Source organism: Rattus norvegicus, chromosome 3, assembly GCF_036323735.1.
Source record: "Rattus norvegicus strain BN/NHsdMcwi chromosome 3, GRCr8, whole genome shotgun sequence".
Taxonomy (NCBI): domain Eukaryota; kingdom Metazoa; phylum Chordata; class Mammalia; order Rodentia; family Muridae; genus Rattus; species Rattus norvegicus.
This window is the reverse complement of record NC_086021.1, coordinates 89,282,058-89,305,154: the sequence shown is the minus strand read 5'-3', so window position 1 is coordinate 89,305,154 and position 23,097 is coordinate 89,282,058. Positions and strand designations below refer to the sequence as shown.

At 41.3% G+C, this 23,097-nt stretch overlaps 1 protein-coding gene across 6 annotated transcripts in view; it reads right to left on the bottom strand.

Annotated features, from left to right (window-relative positions):
• The window catches only part of Itgav (integrin subunit alpha V), an 88,131-nt gene that overhangs the window by 28,358 nt on the left and 36,676 nt on the right, over positions 1–23,097 (bottom strand). For all 6 annotated transcript variants that reach the window (XR_010064599.1, XR_010064598.1, NM_001398692.1 and 3 more), the window contains 8 exons: positions 22,314–22,366; positions 21,207–21,409; positions 16,803–16,994; positions 13,949–13,994; positions 11,578–11,685; positions 9,775–9,833; positions 7,435–7,589; positions 4,728–4,865 (listed from right to left, as the gene is read on the bottom strand). Coding sequence is in view for 4 of the 6 variants with exons in the window: in NM_001398692.1 (NP_001385621.1) it covers positions 4,728–4,865; positions 7,435–7,589; positions 9,775–9,833; positions 11,578–11,685; positions 13,949–13,994; positions 16,803–16,994; positions 21,207–21,409; positions 22,314–22,366 (954 nt within the window). In the remaining 2 variants the exon portion in view is untranslated. The remainder of the gene's footprint in view (positions 1–4,727; positions 4,866–7,434; positions 7,590–9,774; positions 9,834–11,577; positions 11,686–13,948; positions 13,995–16,802; positions 16,995–21,206; positions 21,410–22,313; positions 22,367–23,097) is intronic.

Below are 23,097 nucleotides of genomic sequence, written 5' to 3'. Positions count from 1 at the left end.
AAGCAAGAAACTAATCGTCTTGGCAACAAAACAAAGAGAATGAAAGCACACAAACATAACCTCACATCCAAATATGAATATAAAGGGAAGCAATAATCACTATTCCTTAATATCTCTCAATATCAATGGCCTCAACTCCCCAATAAAAAGACATAGGTTAACAAACTGGATACGCAATGAGGACCCTGCATTCTGCTGCCTACAGGAAACACACCTCAGAGACAAAGACAGACACTACCTCAGAGTGAAAGGCTGGAAAACAACTTTCCAAGCAAATGGTCAGAAGAAGCAAGCTGGAGTAGCCATTCTAATATCAAATAAAATCAATTTCCAACTAAAAGTCATCAAAAAAGATAAGGAAGGACACTTCATATTCATCAAAGGAAAAATCCACCAAGATGAACTCTCAATCCTAAATATCTATGCCCCAAATACAAGGGCACCTACATACGTAAAAGAAACCTTACTAAAGCTCAAAACACACATTGCACCTCACACAATAATAGTGGGAGACTTCAACACCCCCCTCTCATCAATGGACAGATCATGGAAACAGAAATTAAACAGTGATGTCGACAGACTAAGAGAAGTCATGAGCCAAATGGACTTAACGGATATTTATAGAACATTCTATCCTAAAGCAAAAGGATATACCTTCTTCTCAGCTCCTCATGGTACTTTCTCCAAAATTGACCATATAATTGGTCAAAAAACGGGCCTCAACAGGTACAGAAAGATAGAGATAATCCCATGCATGCTATCGGACCACCACGGCCTAAAACTGGTCTTCAATAACAATAAGGGAAGAATGCCCACATATACGTGGAAATTGAACAATGCTCTACTCAATGATAACCTGGTCAAGGAAGAAATAAAGAAAGAAATTAAAAACTTTTTAGAATTTAATGAAAATGAAGATACAACATACCCAAACTTATGGGACACAATGAAAGCTGTGCTAAGAGGAAAACTCATAGCGCTGAGTGCCTGCAGAAAGAAACAGGAAAGAGCATATGTCAGCAGCTTGACAGCACACCTAAAAGCTCTAGAACAAAAAGAAGCAAATACACCCAGGAGGAGTAGAAGGCAGGAAATAATCAAACTCAGAGCTGAAATCAACCAAGTAGAAACAAAAAGGATCATAGAAAGAATCAACAGAACCAAGAGTTGGTTCTTTGAGAAAATCAACAAGATAGATAAACCCTTAGCCAGACTAACGAGAGGACACAGAGAGTGCGTCCAAATTAACAAAATTAGAAATGAAAAGGGAGACATAACTACAGATTCAGAGGAAATTCAAAAAAATCATCAGATCTTACTATAAAAACCTATATTCAACAAAATTTGAAAATCTTCAGGAAATGGACAATTTCCTAGACAGATACCAGGTATCGAAGTTAAATCAGGAACAGATAAACCAGTTAAACAACCCCATAACTCCTAAGGAAATAGAAGCAGTCATTAAAGGTCTTCCAACCAAAAAGAGCCCAGGTCCAGACGGGTTTAGTGCAGAATTCTATCAAACCTTCATAGAAGACCTCATACCAATATTATCCAAACTATTCCACAAAATTGAAACAGATGGAGCACTACCGAATTCCTTCTACGAAGCCACAATTACTCTTATACCTAAACCACACAAAGACACAACAAAGAAAGAGAACTTCAGACCAAATTCCCTTATGAATATCGACGCAAAAATACTCAATAAAATTCTGGCAAACCGAATTCAAGAGCACATCAAAACAATCATCCACCATGATCAAGTAGGCTTCATCCCAGGCATGCAGGGATGGTTTAATATACGGAAAACCATCAACGTGATCCATCATATAAACAAACTGAAAGAACAAAACCACATGATCATTTCATTAGATGCTGAGAAAGCATTTGACAAAATTCAACACCCCTTCATGATAAAAGTCCTGGAAAGAATAGGAATTCAAGGCCCATACCTAAACATAGTAAAAGCCATATACAGCAAACCAGTTGCTAACATTAAACTAAATGGAGAGAAACTCGAAGCAATCCCACTAAAATCAGGGACTAGACAAGGCTGCCCACTCTCTCCCTACTTATTCAATATAGTTCTTGAAGTTCTAGCCAGAGCAATCAGACAACAAAAGGAGATCAAGGGGATACAGATCGGAAAAGAAGAAGTCAAAATATCACTATTTGCAGATGACATGATAGTATATTTAAGTGATCCCAAAAGTTCCACCAGAGAACTACTAAAGCTGATAAACAACTTCAGCAAAGTGGCTGGGTATAAAATTAACTCAAATAAATCAGTTGCCTTCCTCTATACAAAAGAGAAACAAGCCGAGAAAGAAATTAGGGAAACGACACCCTTCATAATAGACCCAAATAATATAAAGTACCTCGGTGTGACTTTAACCAAGCAAGTAAAAGATCTGTACAATAAGAACTTCAAGACACTGAGGAAAGAAATTGAAGAAGACCTCAGAAGATGGAAAGATCTCCCATGCTCATGGATTGGCAGGATTAATATAGTAAAAATGGCCATTTTACCAAAAGCAATCTACAGATTCAATGCAATCCCCATCAAAATACCAATCCAATTCTTCAAAGAGTTAGACAGAACAATTTGCAAATTCATCTGGAATAACAAAAAACCCAGGATAGCTAAAGCTATCCTCAACAATAAAAGGACTTCAGGGGGAATCACTATCCCTGAACTCAAGCAGTATTACAGAGCAATAGTGATAAAAACTGCATGGTATTGGTACAGAGACAGACAGATAGACCAATGGAATAGAATTGAAGACCCAGAAATGAACCCACACACCTATGGTCACTTGATTTTTGACAAAGGAGCCAAAATCATCCAATGGAAAAAAGATAGCATTTTCAGCAAATGGTGCTGGTTCAACTGGAGGGCAACATGTAGAAGAATGCAGATCGATCCATCCTTATCACCCTGTACAAAGCTTAAGTCCAAGTGGATCAAGGACCTCCACATCAAACCAGACACACTCAAACTATTAGAAGAAAAACTAGGGAAGCATCTGGAACACATGGGCACTGGAAAAAATTTCCTGAACAAAACACCAATGGCTTATGCTCTAAGATCAAGAATCGACAAATGGGATCTCATAAAACTGCAAAGCTTCTGTAAGGCAAAGGACACGGTGGTTAGGACAAAACGGCAACCAACAGATTGGGAAAAGATCTTTACCAATCCTACAACAGATAGAGGCCTTATATCCAAAATATACAAAGAACTCAAGAAGTTAGGCCGCAGGGAAACAAATAACCCTATTAAAAAATGGGGTTCAGAGCTAAACAAAGAATTCACAGCTGAGGAATGCCGAATGGCTGAGAAACACCTAAAGAAATGTTCAACATCTTTAGTCATAAGGGAAATGCAAATCAAAACAACCCTGAGATTTCACCTCACACCAGTGAGAATGGCTAAGATCAAAAACTCAGGTGACAGCAGATGCTGGCGAGGATGTGGAGAAAGAGGAACACTCCTCCATTGTTGGTGGGATTGCAGACTGGTAAAACCATTCTGGAAATCAGTCTGGAGGTTCCTCAGAAAATTGGACATTGAACTGCCTGAGGATCCAGCTATACCTCTCTTGGGCATATACCCAAAAGATGCCTCAACATATAAAAGAGACACGTGCTCCACTATGTTCATCGCAGCCTTATTTATAATAGCCAGAAAATGGAAAGAACCCAGATGCCCTTCAACAGAGGAATGGATACAGAAAATGTGGTACATCTACACAATGGAATATTACTCAGCTATCAAAAACAACGAGTCTATGAAATTCGTAGGCAAATGGTTGGAACTGGAAAATATCATCCTGAGTGAGCTAACCCAATCACAGAAAGACATACATGGTATGCACTCATTGATAAGTGGCTATTAGCCCAAATGCTTGAATTTACCCTAGATCCCTAGAACAAACGAAACTCAAGACGGATGATCAAAATGTGAATGCTTCACTCCTTCTTTAAATGAGGAAAAAGAATACCCTTGGCTGGGAAGGGAGAGGCAAAGATTAAAACAGAGACTGAAGGAACACCCATTCAGAGCCTGCCCCACAGGTGGCCCATACATATACAGCCACCCAATTGGACAAGATGGATGAAGCAAAGAAGTGCAGACCGACAGGAGCCGGATGTAGATCGCTCCTGAGAGACACAGCCAGAATACAGCAAATACAGAGGCGAATGCCAGCAGCAAACCACTGAGCTGAGAATAGGTCCCCCGTTGAAGGAATCAGAGAAAGAACTGGAAGAGCTTGAAGGGGCTCGAGACCCCAAAAGTACAACAATGTCAAGCAACCAGAGCTTCCAGGGACTAAGCCACTACCTAAAGACTATATATGGACTGACCCTGGACTCTGACCCCATAGGTAGCAATGAATATCCTAGTAAGAGCACCAGTGGAAGGGGAAGCCCTGGGTCCTGCTAAGACTGAACCCCCAGTGAACTAGACTATGGGGGGAGGGCGGCAATGGGGGGAGGGTTGGGAGGGGAACACCCATAAGGAAGGGGAGGGGGGAGGGGGATTTTGCCCGGAAACCGGGAAAGGGAATAACACTTGAAATGTATATAAGAAATACTCAAGTTAATAAAAAATAAAATAAAATAAAATAAAAAAAAATAAAATAAAATAAAAGAACACAAACTGTAAAGCCTCCACAAAAGATCAAAGGACGAAGTAAGAAATAACTTTGGGAGTGTGTTACCTGCCGACTGACGTTGGCCGGAGTGAACTGGTTCAGGATGGGCTGCAAGCCTGTGGCATCAGCAGCCGTTCTCTGGTCCAGCCGATACTCCATAAAAATAGTGATGGGAGTGAGCTTGTCTCTAAACTCAGATTCATCCTGAAACAAAAGGGCTTCAGGTCAAAGGTGATGTCATCCTAAACTTTGGAGAAATCCACAACGGGGGACAGGGGGGACCACAAAAGCAGCTGAATTCATCACAGACCTTCAATTCTAACTTCTGAAAAAGTGTGTTAACTGGAGTAAGCGTATAGTAAACTCATATGGTTGTTCAGTAAGAACTATTCATCAGGTTTAGTTTTATAATGTAACATTTGACTCACCAAAACCAAAACCTATGAAGTGTGTTAATTGTGAACCAAAATATTCTGAAGAAACCACATGTATTTAAGAGTCTGCCAAGAGCTGGGCTCTGCCAATTACGCAAGAATGTAATACTTCAGATAATGAGCCGGAGGTGTTATACAGAATATTACTAGTCCTTGTTAATAGCCCTTAGCTATAAATCTCTGCCATGGCTAGCTGAAACTATTGAAATCCATCAGAAAACCCGGTGGATCTCTTACCTCCCGCAACCAAAGGATGAGATAGAGATCTGAATCCTGTAGACATTAAAGATGGCATCTGAACCTTACAGAAGAGATTCCACTGCCTTTTTTAGCCCACCTACTCGATAGCCCACCAACCTCTCTTTGTCCTGTGTCTGTAAAAACATACACAACACGGCCTAGAGTCTGAGCTTCAGAGAAGGCTCCCACCCACGGTCAGTCACATTCCCTGAATAAATTCTTTCCTTATCTTCCTTAAAGTGAGGCTGTTATTGTATGGCAATGTGGTAAAATGAACACTCAGGCAGCTACCCAACACAGTAATTGCATCAATATTAATGTGGCTTTAAGTTGCCCAACCTCCTCTGCTTTCAACCTTTGCTTCCCTTCTCAGGGTAAGGGCTGCTGAAATTTCAGTTCGCCTGCTCCCGCCTGCTCTGTTGACATTGCTGTTTTTCAGGCTTGTCTAGAAATCTCTTGTGGTCACTTTTCCTGATGACTGGATGCCCAACTTGACGGTGCCACATTTTATAGGGATATAACAGTGCACGTGTCACTGAACAGTATGTCCCTCACTTTTGGTTTTTGTTTCTCTTTTGGATAACTGCAGATAATCTCATATATAGCCTCTGATATCAATGGCTTCTCGTTTTTAAAGTACTATACATAATCACATATGAGCAATGCAGTAGCTATTGGCTTTCTGTATTGCCTTATGACAGGTGCGTTTTGTATGTCTAGGAATAATGGGTTTTATCTAAGTTGTCCTATATATTGGTTAATTAAGACATTTTATAATTTAGGTCTAAATTTTATCTATCCTCGAGTCCCTTTTTATTTCAAATTTTATGTAGATGCTTGTTCATTTTTTAAAATTTGTCAGACATGTCATGTAAATTAAATAGCATTTAAAGTACACATACATTTTCCCTATATTCTACCCCTATGATAGTCCATTGTAATTATCAAAATAATTTGATTTAAATGATTCTCCATTATAATTGCTTTTACCTAAAATTGCATTGTCTGTCTTTTTCCAATCAACTTTACTTACTTCTCCTATTACTGACTGCTAACGTGGTTTGGATGTTAAGTATCCACCACAAGTTTACGTTACGTGGTTAAGGCTTGGTAAAATTGGGCAGTGACAAAAAGCTTTAAGAAAGCCCAGGGGCTGGTGAGATGGCTCAGCGTTTAAGAGCACTCTTCCAGCGGACCTAGATTCAATTCCCAGCATCCAAATGGTAGCTCACAATCATCTGTAACTCCATTTCCAGGAGACCTAATGCCATCTTCTGACCATCATGGGCACCAGGCATAAATATGGTACATAGCCTTATGTAAGGGCAGAACAGCTATACATATAAAAGTAAGCATAATAGATGGTCTTAATATCTGGGATATGTCTTTAAAGAGACAGACAGTAGACAGATGGACAGACAGACACACACACAGGGATAGATACCAGGCACACACATGATACACATACATACATACATACATACATACATACATACATACATACAAGTAAAACAAACACATACAATAAAGAAAAAATTCCTGCTTGGACTCAACATCACCTGATTCCCAGACTGAACTACTCCTGTAAAAGGGCCCTGACTCCCTCATGCACGAGTGCCAGAAACCCTTCAGTGTCCCAGAAGGATCAAACAAGTCTCAAGCTGCAAAAGGCCTCAGTTAAATCTCAATCCCTGGCTAATGTCTACAATCAAACCCATCCCTGCTTCAGGCTCTACCTCTCGCCTCAAACTAGGCTCACACAGAGGTTTACAGCTCAGGTTTCAAACTTAGCCACCGGGACTCTGTCGTGGATTGCTTACTTTTTGGACACTGGAGAGTTTTGCAGATTTGAGAGCCCAGTAATATTTCCAGAAATGGGCTTTTTCACAACTCATTCAGTAACACTGTAGCCTCTTCGAACATCCATCTGACAGGAATAAACTCTACCTTTTGAGATTGGCTTTGACACTAGAAAAGCCCATTTCCTCACATGTACTTCTCTGAGTTTTTTAACTAAACACCAATTTACAGGTAGGAAAAATCATATACACGAAAGAAGGAGAAACTACAAGCAAGGATAACAGTGCAGAGCGTCTCACCCGAAGATAGGCGACCAGTTCCTCACACTGCGTCTGTCCCCCCCTGAAAACAGTCATGTCCTTAGAGTGCCCCGGGGACCTGTTATGGAGAAACAGTGCTCGCCGGATGGCTCCCTTCTGCTTGAGTTTATCCAAAAGAAGCTCCACCTGGAAGTCTATACAAACCAAAGCAAGTATAACCAACACATTCAGTACACCCACGTCTGTCCTAGCATCTAGCGTCTTTCTGCAGATACTCATTTCTGAAAGCAACTTCCTTCCAAATTCATTTAAATTCCGAAGCGTTATGGTGAGACAGCAACACATTAATTCCAGGAACTAATAATTCACTTACCCCCCCCCCCCGCCCCAAACTGTCGTATGCAATTACAAAGACAGTAATGAAACCAAGTTATCAGAGGGGAGATTTTGCTTTTAATTTAAGCTAAGGGAAGGAAGTCCATGGACTAAAATAGAAGTAAATTAAGATTTTTACCACTGAGTGAGGGGAACATGCTGGTGGTAGAGGGCATGAGTCCCTGGGTTCCATCCCTCTCAGAGCACACACAGGCACACACAGACACAGGCACACACAAGCACACACACACACACACACACACACACACACACAGGCACACACACACAGGCACACACATTCACAGGCACACGCAGACACAGGCACACACAGGCACACACACACACACACACACACACACTCACAGGCACACACACACACTCACAGGCACACACACAAGCACACACAGGCACACACAAGCACAGGCACACACACACAAGCACAGGCACACACACACATTCACAGGCACACACACAGGCACACACATGCTCACAAGCACACACACACACAGGCACACACACAGACACACACACACTCACAGGCACACACAGGTACACACACACACTCACAGGCACACACAGACACACACACTCACAGGCACACACAGGCACACACACACTCACAGGCACACACAGGCACACACATACACACTCACAGGCACACACAGGCACACACACACTCACAGGCACACACAGACACACACACACTCACAGGCACACACAGGCACACACACACTCACAGGCACACACACACACATACACACTCACAGGCACACACAGGCACACACACTCACAGGCACACACAGGCACACACACACTCACAGGCACACATAAACACACACACTCACAGGCACACACAAACACACACACACACTCACAGGCACACACAGACAGACACATACACACTCACAGGCACACACACACTCACAGGCACACACAGGCACACACACACACACTCACAGGCACACACAGGCACACACACTCACAGGCACACACAGGCACACACACTCACAGGCACACAAAGACACACACACACAAGCACACACAGGCACACAGAAGCACAGGCACACACACACTCTCACAGGCACACACAGGCACACACTCACAGGCACACACACACACACACACACACTCACAGCTTCTACTCACTAATGCACATGGCAGGTGTCTTGTCGACTTGTTGCAATTGCTGCCTTCTAATACTTATTTCTTTAAGCAACTGCTTAAAGGAACTTATAGGGCAATTTTGAAAACCTCGAGTCTCTTTGTATATTTAAGTGTCTGATTTCGAATGCAGGCGTATCCCCTTTCTGTCTCCATAACTACATGGCCTGTCCTCTGCAGCTCCTCAGACAGAGTGAGCTCACCCCACCGCAGACTTAAACAGTCCAAGGGGCATCCCTCTGCTCTCTCACTTCCTTGTGCTCTGTACATAAATCTGGTCTTCTAGGGAGGTCCTGCTTGCCCTCCTCTGCACAGCCACACTGAGAGCAGCTCTGTTAGCATTCTTCTCCAGCCTACCCCTACTCACTAGCAGAAGTCACTCTCCATTCAGCTGGCAAACCTTGCTCTCAGGACCACACCAATCATTTCAGCATAGAGGGAATGGTGTTGGCTCCACAGACTAAAAGCAGCAACATAAGCTTTACAACGTTTCCAAGGAAGGCGAAGGCCTTCCTTCGCTCAGTAGAGCACAGATTCATGAACAATCAATGACACCTCCGCCGGACCCCATTTATCTCCCAGTATTAACCATTCAACACGCTGAATGCTGCATCCTATTTACCAGTCACAACGTCCAGCAACAAAACTACTGCATCTGAGCTGACCTACGAGCTGCCGAATAAAGGAATTATATGCAATTATTTGACCTTAAATGTCTTCAGGCACAGGCATGCAGGTTAAAATGATAACAACCACTTGGATAACTGACTGCATCAGGTGCCCTGAAGCATACACGTTGTGCCCGTGTACCATTAGCACACTGATCCTGCACGAGATACTCACTGAGTTTCCTCGGAAGTGTCCCTTTGCCATCCGCCTTTAAGCAGAACCTGACATTAAAACTGTAAGAAAAAATGTTTCCAAATGTAAATTCTATAATCTAGTTTAGGTATATCATTTGAAAACTGAGTATCACAAAATCGCACATTTCTAATGTAACTTTCCCTTAGTATCCAGGGTGGTGGGAAATGGGTCTAGCAACAAGCTGCTCACTCCTCGACACCAAAATCAGCCGATCCTGAGGACTCTGATAGAAAATGTTATTGTGTCTGCAGACAGCTGACATCCTCCAACTTTGTCACCCACCCACAGAATAGTTGTAACACCCAAAGAATAGTTATATCTTCTAAAACAATGTAAATACTATATGACTATCTGCTGCATTGCATTTTTAAGGAATGACAAGAAAAAATTCTGCACATCTCCCGGACAGATACAATTTTTATTGTGAATTTCTATCCACGGTTCGTTGAATTCACAAATGCAGAGAACAGATGGTAGAGTCTGAATTATGAAAAAAAATGTTCATCTTTATTTATGTTCTAATATTCTTCTAGTATTTCTCTATGTATTAATTGTCTGTGTGCTTGTATGTACATGTATGTACACATGTGGGGAGGAGCTCGCCTATGTGTATACACATGGAGGTCAGCAGTCCACTTTGGGTGTCTTTCTCTATCATTCTCTAGTTGTTGAGACATGGCCTCTTATTCACTGAAATGTGATGCAAAATGTATTTGCCGATCTGTGCCATGATCATTAGAGGAGCCCGAGGGCTCTTCTGTCAAAAGGGGTTGTATCTGCATACACTGTTCTAGGTATCCCACAGGAAGCCTTTTAATGTGGACTGCATTAGCCGCACTTACCCAGCACCCACAGGGAAGGTGAGAACAGATAAGAATGTAAAAATGTCAGGTAGACCCTAAACAGCTTGGTTGCCAGTCAACCAATGAGCTAGCATTACATAGTGCTTTATACAATCCAATGGAGAATAAGAACTGCAAACTTCCAGTGTTTGCAGTAATGATTCAAGAAGGCCAGGAAAATGCCCTTCTCGGACTCATTCCAAATAGAGTTTTCCTATCTATGCGTGGTTCTCATCGTAGCCATAAGTTCTATCTGACTGTTCTGTAAAGGACCATGAACAATGTTCCTCAAGGCAAGCTGCTCTTGTTATACGCGACTCAAGACTCTTAGTTAAGTTTTGTAGTTATCTGGACATACATGAAAATGTTAAGTTTTTAAAATAACATGAATCAATTTAAATAAAAGATAATTATAGTACAGTTAAATGAAAATGCAGCAAAACTCATGGAAATTTCATGTTTAAGATAAAAAAATTAAAACACAGAGGACTAACACACTAGGTTTATGGAAAATAGATTCTGTATGTGGGTATGTGTAACAAGCAAAAGACAAAATATTAGAGAAAATAATTTTGTAACATTATTCACATATATGAAGTCTGAGAAAAAAAACATCCTTTTATAAACTTAAATTTTCAGAAGGGTCTATTTCTAATTAAAATTAAAATGTTTTGAGGTCTGTTTGCCTTTTTCTTCTTCTTAAATACACTTTTGACCGTAAATAATAAAAACCTTTCTCGTATTAAATTATAAGCTATTTCTCAACCCTTCTAGGTAGCTTCCTTGAAAGTCAACCGTGACATGTAATCTCTGGCATGGACACAGACTGCACTCACAGAAACGGCCTGGGTTTCTTATTTCAGCCCTGCCAGCTAACTTTGTGTTCCTCGTACAATGACTGAACTATTAAACATCACAACTAATAAATAAAGATCCTTACCAGGAAACCTTGAGAGCTGTCCCAGGCAATGGGCAGATTTTATTGTCTTGATTTAAAATGCTAGGGTACACTTCAAGGCCAGCATTTACGGTGACAACAGGTCTGGCTCTAATTTTAAATGAGAGAAAGAGAGAAATGGGGGAAGGGAGAGGGAAGGGGACGGGGAGAGGGAGAAAGGGATGGAGGGAAGGAAGGAGAGGGGGGAGAAGGAAGAAGAAAAGGAGAGAAAGGTTATTTAAAAATAGATTAAGTTCTCACTCACTACAGATGCAATTGGTAATAGCAACAGCAATTGTGCTAGCCCAGATGTAAACACAAGATAGCGACTGTCTCATTTTACCCACACTGACCTAATTTAATCCTGCATCTTGGCAATTGTTCAATTCCAGGGAAGTGAGGCAATTGATCAGCCTACCTGAGTTCAGCACAATAAAGCACAACTGTTAGCAGCTCTAGGACATGCAGCTAATTACAGGGAACACAGGGAGGAATGTGTGCACCATAAACCTAGCTGTGCTGACAGGCGTATGTGTAGGAAAGAAGACAGATCCTGCCACACAGACAGAATACCTACAGACCATACTTAAGGCAGGCGTGACTTCTTAATGAGGAGAATATTACAGTGTGGCATAGACATGCTTATTTTCTACTATTTAAATATTTGTTATTATTCTAATTTTGTGCATTTGGAGTGGAAGATGAGTGGGGGGTGTGCACAGGTGCCTGCAGAAGCAAGAAAAGGACATCAGATCCTATGGAGATGAAGTTATAGGTTCAGATAGATACTAAGAACTAAACTTGGGTCCTCTACAAGAACAGTATACGCTCCTAACTGCATTCTGAACTGCTGGGCCATCTCTCCAACCCATTTTTACCCTTTAAATTTCTTAAATACTTAGCTCATGCAAGTGTTTATTAACAATTTCATAACTATTAATTATATTAATTATTAACAAAATTTATAAACTAAAACAATAAACTAATATATATCTGAGTATCCCCATATCCTGAAAATCCAAAGTATAAAATACTATGGATTCTCAAACCTACAACATTTTGAGTACCAACAAGATGATCAAAAATGTTTTGGACTCTTTCTAGTTTGGGACTTTTAGACTAGAAACGCTTAATGCTTAACTGGTGAGTCTCTGCAGATACTTGAAAACCTATAAAACTCCCAGATCTGAAGCACTCCTGGTCCCAAGCATTTCAAGTAAGGGATCTTCAACTTGAGACTAGTTTTGCAAAGTTCAGATGCACAAGCCTGTTTTATATTACAGTACAATGGGGTCGGGTCAATGAGGCTGCTTCAAATAATAAGTCCTGGAAGTCTGTATGGGCTTTCCTTGTTGGTTTGTTGTTGTTGTGGTGGTGGTGGTGGTTTGTTTGTTTATTTGTTTGTTGTGGTTTTCAAGACAGGGTCTCTGTGCAACAACCCTGGCTATCCTAGACTGGCTTTGTACACCAGGCTGGCCTTGAACTCATAGAGATCTCCCTGCCTCTGCCTCCTAAGTGCTGGAATTAAAGCCGCACCAGGCTGAAGTCTGTAAGTTTATGTTCTCTATGGCAGTGAAGAAGTTGAGCAACCACAGTGCCCTTTACCGCTCCAGTGCTAACTTTCTTGCCAAGTTCAGCCCTAACAATGCAAGAACCTCAACCCATTTAAGAGGTCAGCTGGTGTTCTGAGGCAGAGGAAGTGATGACCCATAGAACAGGGCATGTATACAGCTAAAGAGAGAGAGAGAGAGAGAGAGAGAGAGAGAGAGAGAGAGAGAGAGAGAGAGAAAATTTATATCATGCTCTAGTTTAAATGAAAGAGTTTTGATGTTCATGACATAACATAAAGGTGGTATACCCTTATGGTGGAAAACACTTGGGCACAAGTACCAACTTAGTTTCACTGCCTCTTCTTCTTATATCCATTTTCGTTCGGGCAGAGGGCCCAAGCTCAGTGCTTTGTGTGCACACGGCCAGCCACTACCCATACATTTCTAGAGTGAAACGCAGGAGAATGTCCTCAAACAAAATTTAAAGGCAACTGAGGAAAAATTCTGTATAGCCTTTAAAAAAACACATTAAAAACTCTAGCTCTCTATCCTTTGAGAGTTTCCTGAGTATAGACTGTGTGCAGCAAACCTTGACGAGAACAAATGTCTTGTCACTACGTGAAGAAAATCAAACTGAACTTCAAATGAGTACTTAACTTAAAAAAGTTTCAAACAAGTTAAGATATTCCTGTATTAAAGTCTATGCGACATACCTGTATAAGACATGCCTGTATAAGACATGCCTGTATAAGATGACATACCTGTATAAGACATACATGTATAAGACATACATGTATAAGACATGCCTGTATAAGACGACGTACCTGTATAAGACAGCTCGGTCCACACCAAAAGCTCCGACAACTAAGTCTGGAGAGAGGGAAGAACATATTAGCAATAAAAATGCATTTTAAAATATGCATTATTCTATGGCACATTTAATGCTCCTGGGTTTTATTCTCAAAGCCAAGAAAATGTTAAGATAATGTGCCCAAGGCAAAACTATTCCAAAACAATGAATAAACTCTCATCATCAGGTAGATTCTCCTTCAGGTAAACAGGAACACTTTTAGGGGGCTAGAGAGACGGCTTGGAGCTTACCGACACCGGACACAGCTGTGCAAGTGTCTCTAACCCTGACACTGGAGATGAGGCTCTCTAGAGCTCCCAAGCCAGCGAAGCTGCAGCAGCACACACATCGCGTCTCAAATAAGGTGGAAAGGCGAGGATCCACCAGGTGACTCCACACATCCTCCAACTGCCTCAGGCACCCAGAACCACACATACCGACAAATACCACCAGAGGACACATTACCACCACACCACACACAACATACACGAGTGCATGCCTTTGAAATAACAGAGACAGAATTTTGGAAATTTAAGGAAATACTTAGAGGCAAACAACAATAGCAGATATATACATACATATACATGTCTGTGTGTGTCTGTTTATGTATATATATGTATATATGTGTATGTGTATATGTATGTATATATATGTGTGTATATGTATGTATATATGTGTGTGTATATATGTGTGCATATATGTGTATGTGTATATGTATGTATATATGTGTGTGTATATAGTGTGTATATGTATGTATATATGTGTGTATATATGTGTGTGTATATGTATATGTGTGTATATATGTGTGTGTATATATATGTGTGTGTATGTATATGTGTGTATATGCATGTGTATATATACATGTATGTGTGTATATGTATATATATGTGTGTATGTATATATATATATATGTGTGTGTGTGTGTGTGTGTGTGTGTGTATGTATGTATATATATTCCGAAATAGAAGGTAAAATAAGGTATGACAGTTATTTGTTAGAATGGGAAACATGAAATTCTTGTTTTAGAATAATAAATGTTTCTGATATTCCAAAGAAATAAAATACACAATGAAGAGCAAATAAAGTATGATGTTATTTTGCTAAATTCTATATATGTTTATCTATAATTTACATGTGTATATATGTTTACATGTATATATGCTTATATATATACTCATCTGTGTGTGTATATATATGCATATATATATTATATATATGAGTCGTGAGATGGCTCTGCAGTTAAAGAACGCTGGCTGCTCCGCCTGCAGATCCAGATTTAGTTACAGCATCCACAAGGGGATTCACAATCGTCTGTAACTACAGTTCTGGAGGGTGTGACACCCTCTTCTGGCCTCTGTAGGCACTGAACACATGAGGCACAAACATACATGCTAGTAAAACATCCATTCACGTAAACTAATAAAACCTATACATTTATATATGCATACAATATATATATGAATATTCATCTGAATGAATCGATGGGTGGATGGACAGATGGATGAATGGATGGATGGGTGGGTGGATGGTGGATGGACAGATGGGTGGGTGGACAGGTGGATGGATGGGTGGATGGACAGATGGATGGATGGGTGGATGGACAGATGGATGGATGGATGGGTGGATGGACAGATGGATGGATGGATGGGTGGATGGACAGATGGATGGATGGACGGATGAGCTGGACATGGTGCTGCACACCTGTAGTCACAGCCACTCAAAAGGCAAAGGCAGGAGAACTATGGGTTCCAGGACAGCCTGGGGTACACTAAAAAAAAAATGTGCCTCCAACAAAGTGTAAATGCATCAGGGGAAAGGCACAGATACACTTGGCTACACTAAGCGTTGTAGTGCACATACACACTCACAACAAAGCCCTGACATAATGCCAGCTCACACGCAGACAAACCTCGTGTCTCACTTCCAAAGCATGGCACCAAGCTTACACCCAGAATCCAGAGTGTCTATTACAACAACAGAGGTCATCTGGGTCTTCAAAATTTTACTTTATGTAAAGAAAGGATCAATTTTGATTCTAGATCCACTATAATACTCAAAGGATGTGGAAATCTAAACTGATGGTCTCACTCTAACAGATTAACTCAGTGGGAAACCCTGGTCAAGTTACTTGATTTCAGTTACTGTCACATCTACAGAATGGCCTTATCGTGACCTCGATTAAGTTACATTCCACAACATTGTTGTTGGGAAAATTCAGTGAAATGGTACTTGTTTTGCTATGTTTTATTATAAATCAGAGTGATTAGTCCAGGCTGTGGATGGCTCTGTGAGTAAAGTTCTTATTGCACAAAGCATGAGGACTTGAGTTTGTATTCCCCAGCACTCAAGCTGGATATGGTGCTGTGCATGGGCCTAGGGGGAGAGGCAGCAGGATCTCTAGGCTTGCTCAGCAGCATAGCCCAATTTATGTGCTCCAGTTATGGATCCTGGCCAAAACATAACATGTCAGAAGCAACCACAAGACGTGACCGCTGGCCTCCACATGCAGGTGTACTCCACATGCATGTGCACACACGCACGCGCACACACACACACACACACACACACACACACACACACACACTGTGATTGTGCTAGTTCATAAAAATACTAGCTCCTTAAAAACAAAAGGCATTGGATGCATGCCATTTTAAGAATTTGGACTGTGCATTTGGCCTTTTGTTTGATATTGTACATTCCCATCAAACAGGGCTGTTTAAAGTCTTCATCGGTGTTTAAACATTAAATGGGGTGGTGGGCAAGAAAAGAATAATTAATACCTTGGGGACTGAAAAAGCCCAGAGTCACACACGTTTATAGAAAAGTACCTGGATATCCATTTCTATCTACATCTGTAGCTCCCTTCATTGAATAGCCAAAGCTTGGGGGCATGCTCTGAGCGGCCCACTGCCCCTGCAGGATTTGAGATGGCACCGAATTCAAGCCTGTGGATCTTCCATTGAAGATATAAACAAGTCCCTTTTTATCTTCGCCACCATATGGAGCAGCAATTGCAATGTCTGTGGACAGGAGGGAACAAGGTGGAAGAGAAGAGAGAGAGAAGAGGAATAGTGAATTAGGAAAGTGGGCAGGGATGGCCAGAAGAGAGACTCTGTTACCATTCTTCACACAGCGCATCTGTTAACTGTTCACTTGAAGTTCTGCAGAACAACAGTCTAAGCTGTAACAGGGGAACAAGCTGTAATCCCAACCCTCAAGAGACTGACGGGGGAGGAGTCTAAGCCTGGCTGCAGAGTGAGACTCTCTGAAGACGACAGAAAACCAAAGGGGCAATCAACTTCAAAGAGATTCAAGAAGAACTCTGCAAAAGTGACATTAATTTAGAGGCAGGTGCCCTGCATCTCACCTTGGACAAGAGACTTCAGATTTATGAACCTAAAATGCTTCATCTTCCATTACATATGCGGATGGGGACACATGAAAACACTCATCTAAAGTTCATGTTGACCCCTCCTTCGAAGTCATTTGTGAGTTTTATCTTACATAATTAAAATCTAGTTCATAAATTTCAAAGCACTGACTTCTTCATTTTGTTCAATTTATACTGAAACAGCTTAAACATAAAATGTTTAATTCTTTTTTTTTAAAGATTTGTTTTTTATATATGTGAGTGCACTGTCACTGTCCTCAGACACATCAGAAGTGGGCATCAGATCCCATTAACGATGGTTGTGAGCCACCATGTGGTTGTTGGGATTTGAACTCAGGGCCTCTGGAAGAGCGGTCAGTGCTCTTAACCACTGAGCCATTCTCCCAGCTCCCCCCCCCCAAATTTTAATTCTTTAAAGCAATCCTATCTGACAGTAAATGGTCATGGTGGCTTAAAAATTAAGTATGCCAATTCCTCTTCTCTCTGATGCTAGCAGCCCAAACATGGATATCTCTTTACCAAATTGCTTCAATGTCCTTACTATGCCTTCTTGGTGACATCTCCTGACACACTAAACATGCCTGGATTGTGCATTCTGTCTATGAGACCATCAAGCCTGGAAGGATCTCAAGCACCATGGTAATTGCATTCTAGCGGCCTTTTAAAAAGAGTATTTCCTACATATACACACTCTATTGCATGCTGGGTCCATTTGTGTGGATGATTACCCTTTTGTTTGTTCTGTTTTGTTTTATTGGAGACAGGGTTTCTCTATGTACAGCTTCCTCTTGTAGACCAGGCTGGCTCAAACTCAGAGATCCACCTGCCTCTGCCTCCCAAGTCCTGGGACTAAAGGTATGCACCACCACTGCCTGGATAAGAATGTGTGTTGGTGATTAATCTCTTTGTTTCTTGGTGGTTTGCTTTGCTTTGGTTGAGACAGGGTATATAGCTTTGGCTGGCTGGAACTTTGAAGACCAGGCTGGCTGCACATTCACAGAGATCTGCTTACCTCTCCCTCCAGAACACTTGACGGAAAGGTGTGCACCATCACAGCAGCTTTAATTACCTCTGATTTTCAGCACTGAGGAGACTATCTGTAGCCACAAGCTCTAAGAATAGGTCACCCTTTGAAAATAGGTATTTGCATCATGTAAAATAGTTCCTTTAACCCTTTCTAAGTTTTAAAAAGATAATTCAAGTTGACATATGCATTAAGAAACTGATTGGGGTTGGAGAGATAGCTCAGTGGTTAAGAGTCCTGAATGCTCTTCCAGAGGTCCTGAGTTCAATTCCCAGCAACCACATGGTGGCTCACAACCATCTGTAATGAGATCTGATGCTCTCTACTGGTGTTTCTGAAGACAGCTATGGCATATTCATATAAATAAATTGATAAATAAATTTTTAAAAAGAAAATACTGATTAATTTCCCACCACAAGATGATTCTAGTCTGTGAGATTACTATCTCTTTCTAACCTCATCCATCATGCTGGCTGTAGTCTGTGAGGTTATTTAATATGAACTGTCTCTCGCTAACCCCATCAGGATTGCATACACAGTCACTGTCTCCCTCTCGGCTGCTGTCTGGAGCGGCTTGCACTGTCATGAACTCACTTACTTCTCCTTGGATTGCATTAATTCTCTTTAGGTTTCAACCCTTCCCTCTGTTTTGTTTTGTTAGGCAAAATGACAAAAACTTCCCGAGTCTACATAAAAATATGAAACCTGACTTATTGTTTTGTTCTCCATACCCATTTTGTTGTGCTTCGACTGTGAAGTCCCTCATCCCCAAGCTTGAACCCTTGGTCTCCAGCTAGTGGTGCTGACCTGGAGAGCTGTGGGACATCACAGAGGTGGACCCTAGCTGGGGGAAGTGGATTAGTGTTTCAGGGAGAGGAAGCAGGCTGTGCAGCCTTATAATATGGCCTCACTTCCTGTCAGTGTCTGCAACGTGCCTGTAGGCACAAGAGACCAGGTACATTATGCTTCTGCTTCTACTGCTCTCAGAGTGTAAGCCAAGGAAAACCCTCCTTCCCTGCAGTGTTTTAAATATACTTGGCCAAGGCAGTGGCACTATTAGGAGATGTGGCATTTTGGAGTAGGTGTGGCCTTGTTGGAATAGGTGTGTGCCTGTGGTCACGGGCTTTAAGACCCACCCCTTGATCCCATACTGTCCTAACCACGTGAGAGCCAAACTTCTAGCAGCCTTTAGATCAAGATGTAGAACTCTCAGCTCTTCCTGCACCATGCCTGCCTGGATGCTGCCATGCTCACAACTTGATGATAATGAACTGAACCTCTGAACCTGTAAACCAGCCCCAATTAAATGTTGTCCTTATAAGAGTTGCCTTGGTCATGGTGCCGCTTCACAGAAGTAAAAGCCTAACTAAGACACTCCCTTAAGTTGCTTCATATCTGGTAACATCAACAAGTAACTAATTCACCTTTTGCTGATATCTAAGAGGGGTGGAGGACTGAAACAGGCATTCACTGTTATCAGAGCTGAATAAAATTAGATTGGAACTAGCAGGACAAAAGTGCATGTTTATATAAACATGGCTCAGGTAATCTTCCATTAAAGATTTACCATTCACAGTTTCCTAGACACCATCAACACCTCCTCAGGTATTTATCTCCAAACACTAAAACTTCTTTGTAAAAATCTTCGAAGATTCTTGCTGTTATTTATACATGCTGTCAAATAACATAACAAACATAAGAAAAGTAAGATGACAATACCCAGGAAATGTCTTTAAGGTGACTGGAATACCTCTGGAACAAAGCAACAGCACGTGTCTTAGCTGTTCCAGAAAGCCTGGGAGACAGAGCCCAGCTAAAATGACAGGGACCCAATAATTATATACAAGGTAGAAAAATCAAATACAGTTTTATTATCAGTAAGCAATGACCCACAGTGGTCTTTCCATAACTTATCATGAGCTTTATTCTACAGTTGAATGCTGTGTTCTTTGATGACAAAAAACAAAAGGCTGAAGACTACTTTAGGAAACAAAATATACCTTGGACTAGTATTCACTAAATCTGAAATCCTCTCCGGTTATTCTAGCTGGCCTGTGACTCACAGCTGTCCACAAGGCAGGAGTGGAGGCCTGTCCTTTCCACTGTCCAGTCAGAGTCTCCTGTGCTAGTGAATTTATCAAGCTCTCTTCTTAATGCTTTCTATTACATGTGCGGGGCACACCCAAATATATAGCTGGTTAGACAAACAAACCAACAGTTCTTCTCTCCTTACTATTCCTTTACAAAAATCTTAAACCTATACTTTATGTATCTAATTTTTAATCTGTATTTCAGGCTTTGGAAAAGAGCTGTGTAGTAAAAGTCAACTTTTTTTTAAAGATATCTGTAACTACTGGAATATAAGACCACTAAAACAGAATGAGCACAAGCCATTTACAAGTCCCCACGAAAAGACATGCGATCTCCCTCCAAGGTTTTGCTATAAAGCTGCAACTATAAAAACAGCAGTGGAAGCTCACACCTGAGGTGGGCATTCAGTCATTATTGCTTTGACAATGGGCCTGGGAGCTAGTTTTTCACTTGGAACCAAAGGGACAGTAGAGGGCGCTGCCAGGCAGCAGGATGCAGAGGGCTCCTCTCAGAATTTAATCGTCTGGCACTCTAGCTCATGAATGCCGAGTTTTGAAAATTCTTTTGCTCATTTTAAAGGAAAAAAAAACAGCAATCTATTTTTAAATTTGGTGTCAGTGATGTGCTCCCTCATCTCCTTCTGGGGAGGAGGTTTGCACCTAAGAGCTCCTATCCCCGACATTTTAGGACTTCCTCAGGTGGCACAGAAAGGCCCTTGGATCTTACCATTGAAGCCATCCTGGTCCAGGTCTCCCAAAGGAGCTATGGCACTTCCAAATCTGGCAAAAACCTCAAACCCGTTCAGCTTTGTAGTCTGGAAGTCTCCCGACGCTCTCTGTAGAGACACTGAGACCTGGCCGACCTCCTGGAGTTTTCCATCAGAACCTCGGTCCATGAACAGAGGGGCTCCAATAAACACATCTGCATAACTGCAAGAAGAGAACATCCTCACACACAAGGTCGAATCCTATCTCACAGTCATCATTCTCACAGTCTTCTACTTTACGCTTTGGGTGTTTTTTATTTGGTTGGGTATTAGGTTGGTTTGTCTTTCTGAGACAGGGTTTCTCTGTGTAGCCCTGGTGTCCTGGAACTTCTTCTGTAGATCAGGCAAGCCTCAAACTCTCAGAGGTCCACCTGATTCTGCTAGGGTTAAAGGGGTCCCCATCCTTCTTCTGTGGTTGTGTCCCATGTGTGTGCCTGGCACCCTCAGATGGCAGAAAGGGGCACTGGATCCCTTAGAACTAGATTTAAGATGGCCATGAGCCACCAAGTGGGTGCTGAGACTAGAACTCAAGTCCTCTGCAGGACAAGCAGTGCTCTTACCCACTGAGCACTCCTTTTTCTTACTCAATCTCCATTTCCTAGCCCTTTGCAAACCTCTTAAGACTACATGGCTCAATGACTGGTCATTCATAAAATTACATTGTCCTAACTTAAGACAGTGGTTCTCAAACTATTGGTCTTAACTTCCATAGAGGCAGAATATTAGATATCCTTAATATCAGCTACTTACACTATGATTCATAACAGTAGCAAACATAGTTATGAAGTAGCAATGAAATAATTTTATGGTTGGGGTCACCACCACATGAGGAAGTGTATTCAAGGGTCATAGCATTAGGAATATTGAAAAACACTGTGTTAGAGCTATTTCCAAACTTAGGACCAACTCAAGGGTTTCCTCATATTTATGATTAGGGAGCATCAAACTGTTTTCTTAAAGTGACAGGAAGGAGACAATGAAACAGAAGAAACACTGTTTATAGTTTTAGTCAAGCACTTATAAACACAGAGGAAAATGGTTTCTGGAAACATTTTTTTAAAACTTACTCATCCCCATTAATGTCAGTAGCAGCTACAGAAAATCCAAAATATGCAGCCATCTGAAGAAGAAGATGGAACAAAACATTCACATTTCATACAGCCAGATGAACATTTATAATAACATTCAAATCTCATAGAAAGGCTAATTTCTTTCTCTGTGCATGTAAGGTTTCAATCTAACGTCTTCTTATCTGTTTTACTAAGACAATGGCCACCCATTAGTGAAGCTTTTTATTTTTCTAGATTTATAAGCAACACACATTTCATATTCGCCACTGTAGAGCTCCACCATGAGGCATCTCATCCCTTCCTCCTCTCTCAGTGCTTAAATTAGCAGAGCCAGGGAAGAAGGCTCCAGCCTAGATACAAAACTGCCCACTGTGGAACTTCTCCAATTTGTAGCCTAATTCCCTGAGACACACAAACAAGAATATTACAAAGTATCTATACTCACTCCTAATGGGTTGTACTAAACTGAAGAACTTATATTTTGCAGTGCAGCTATGTATATTCTGTCAATAATACAAACATCTGTGTTGTACTTTTGGCATCTAATAAAACTAAAACATATAAGTCATCTTTTTCTTGACTTTCTTTTCTTTTCTTTTCTTTTCTTTTCTTTCCTTTATGGGGTTTTTGAGATGGGGTTTCTCTGTGTAGCCCTGGCTGTCCTGGAACTCACTCTATACACCAGGCTGCCCTCAAACTCACAGACTCACCTGGCACTGCCTCCCTAGTGCTGGAATTAAAGGCTTCGTAGGTTATTCTTTAAGGAAACTTTGATGATATT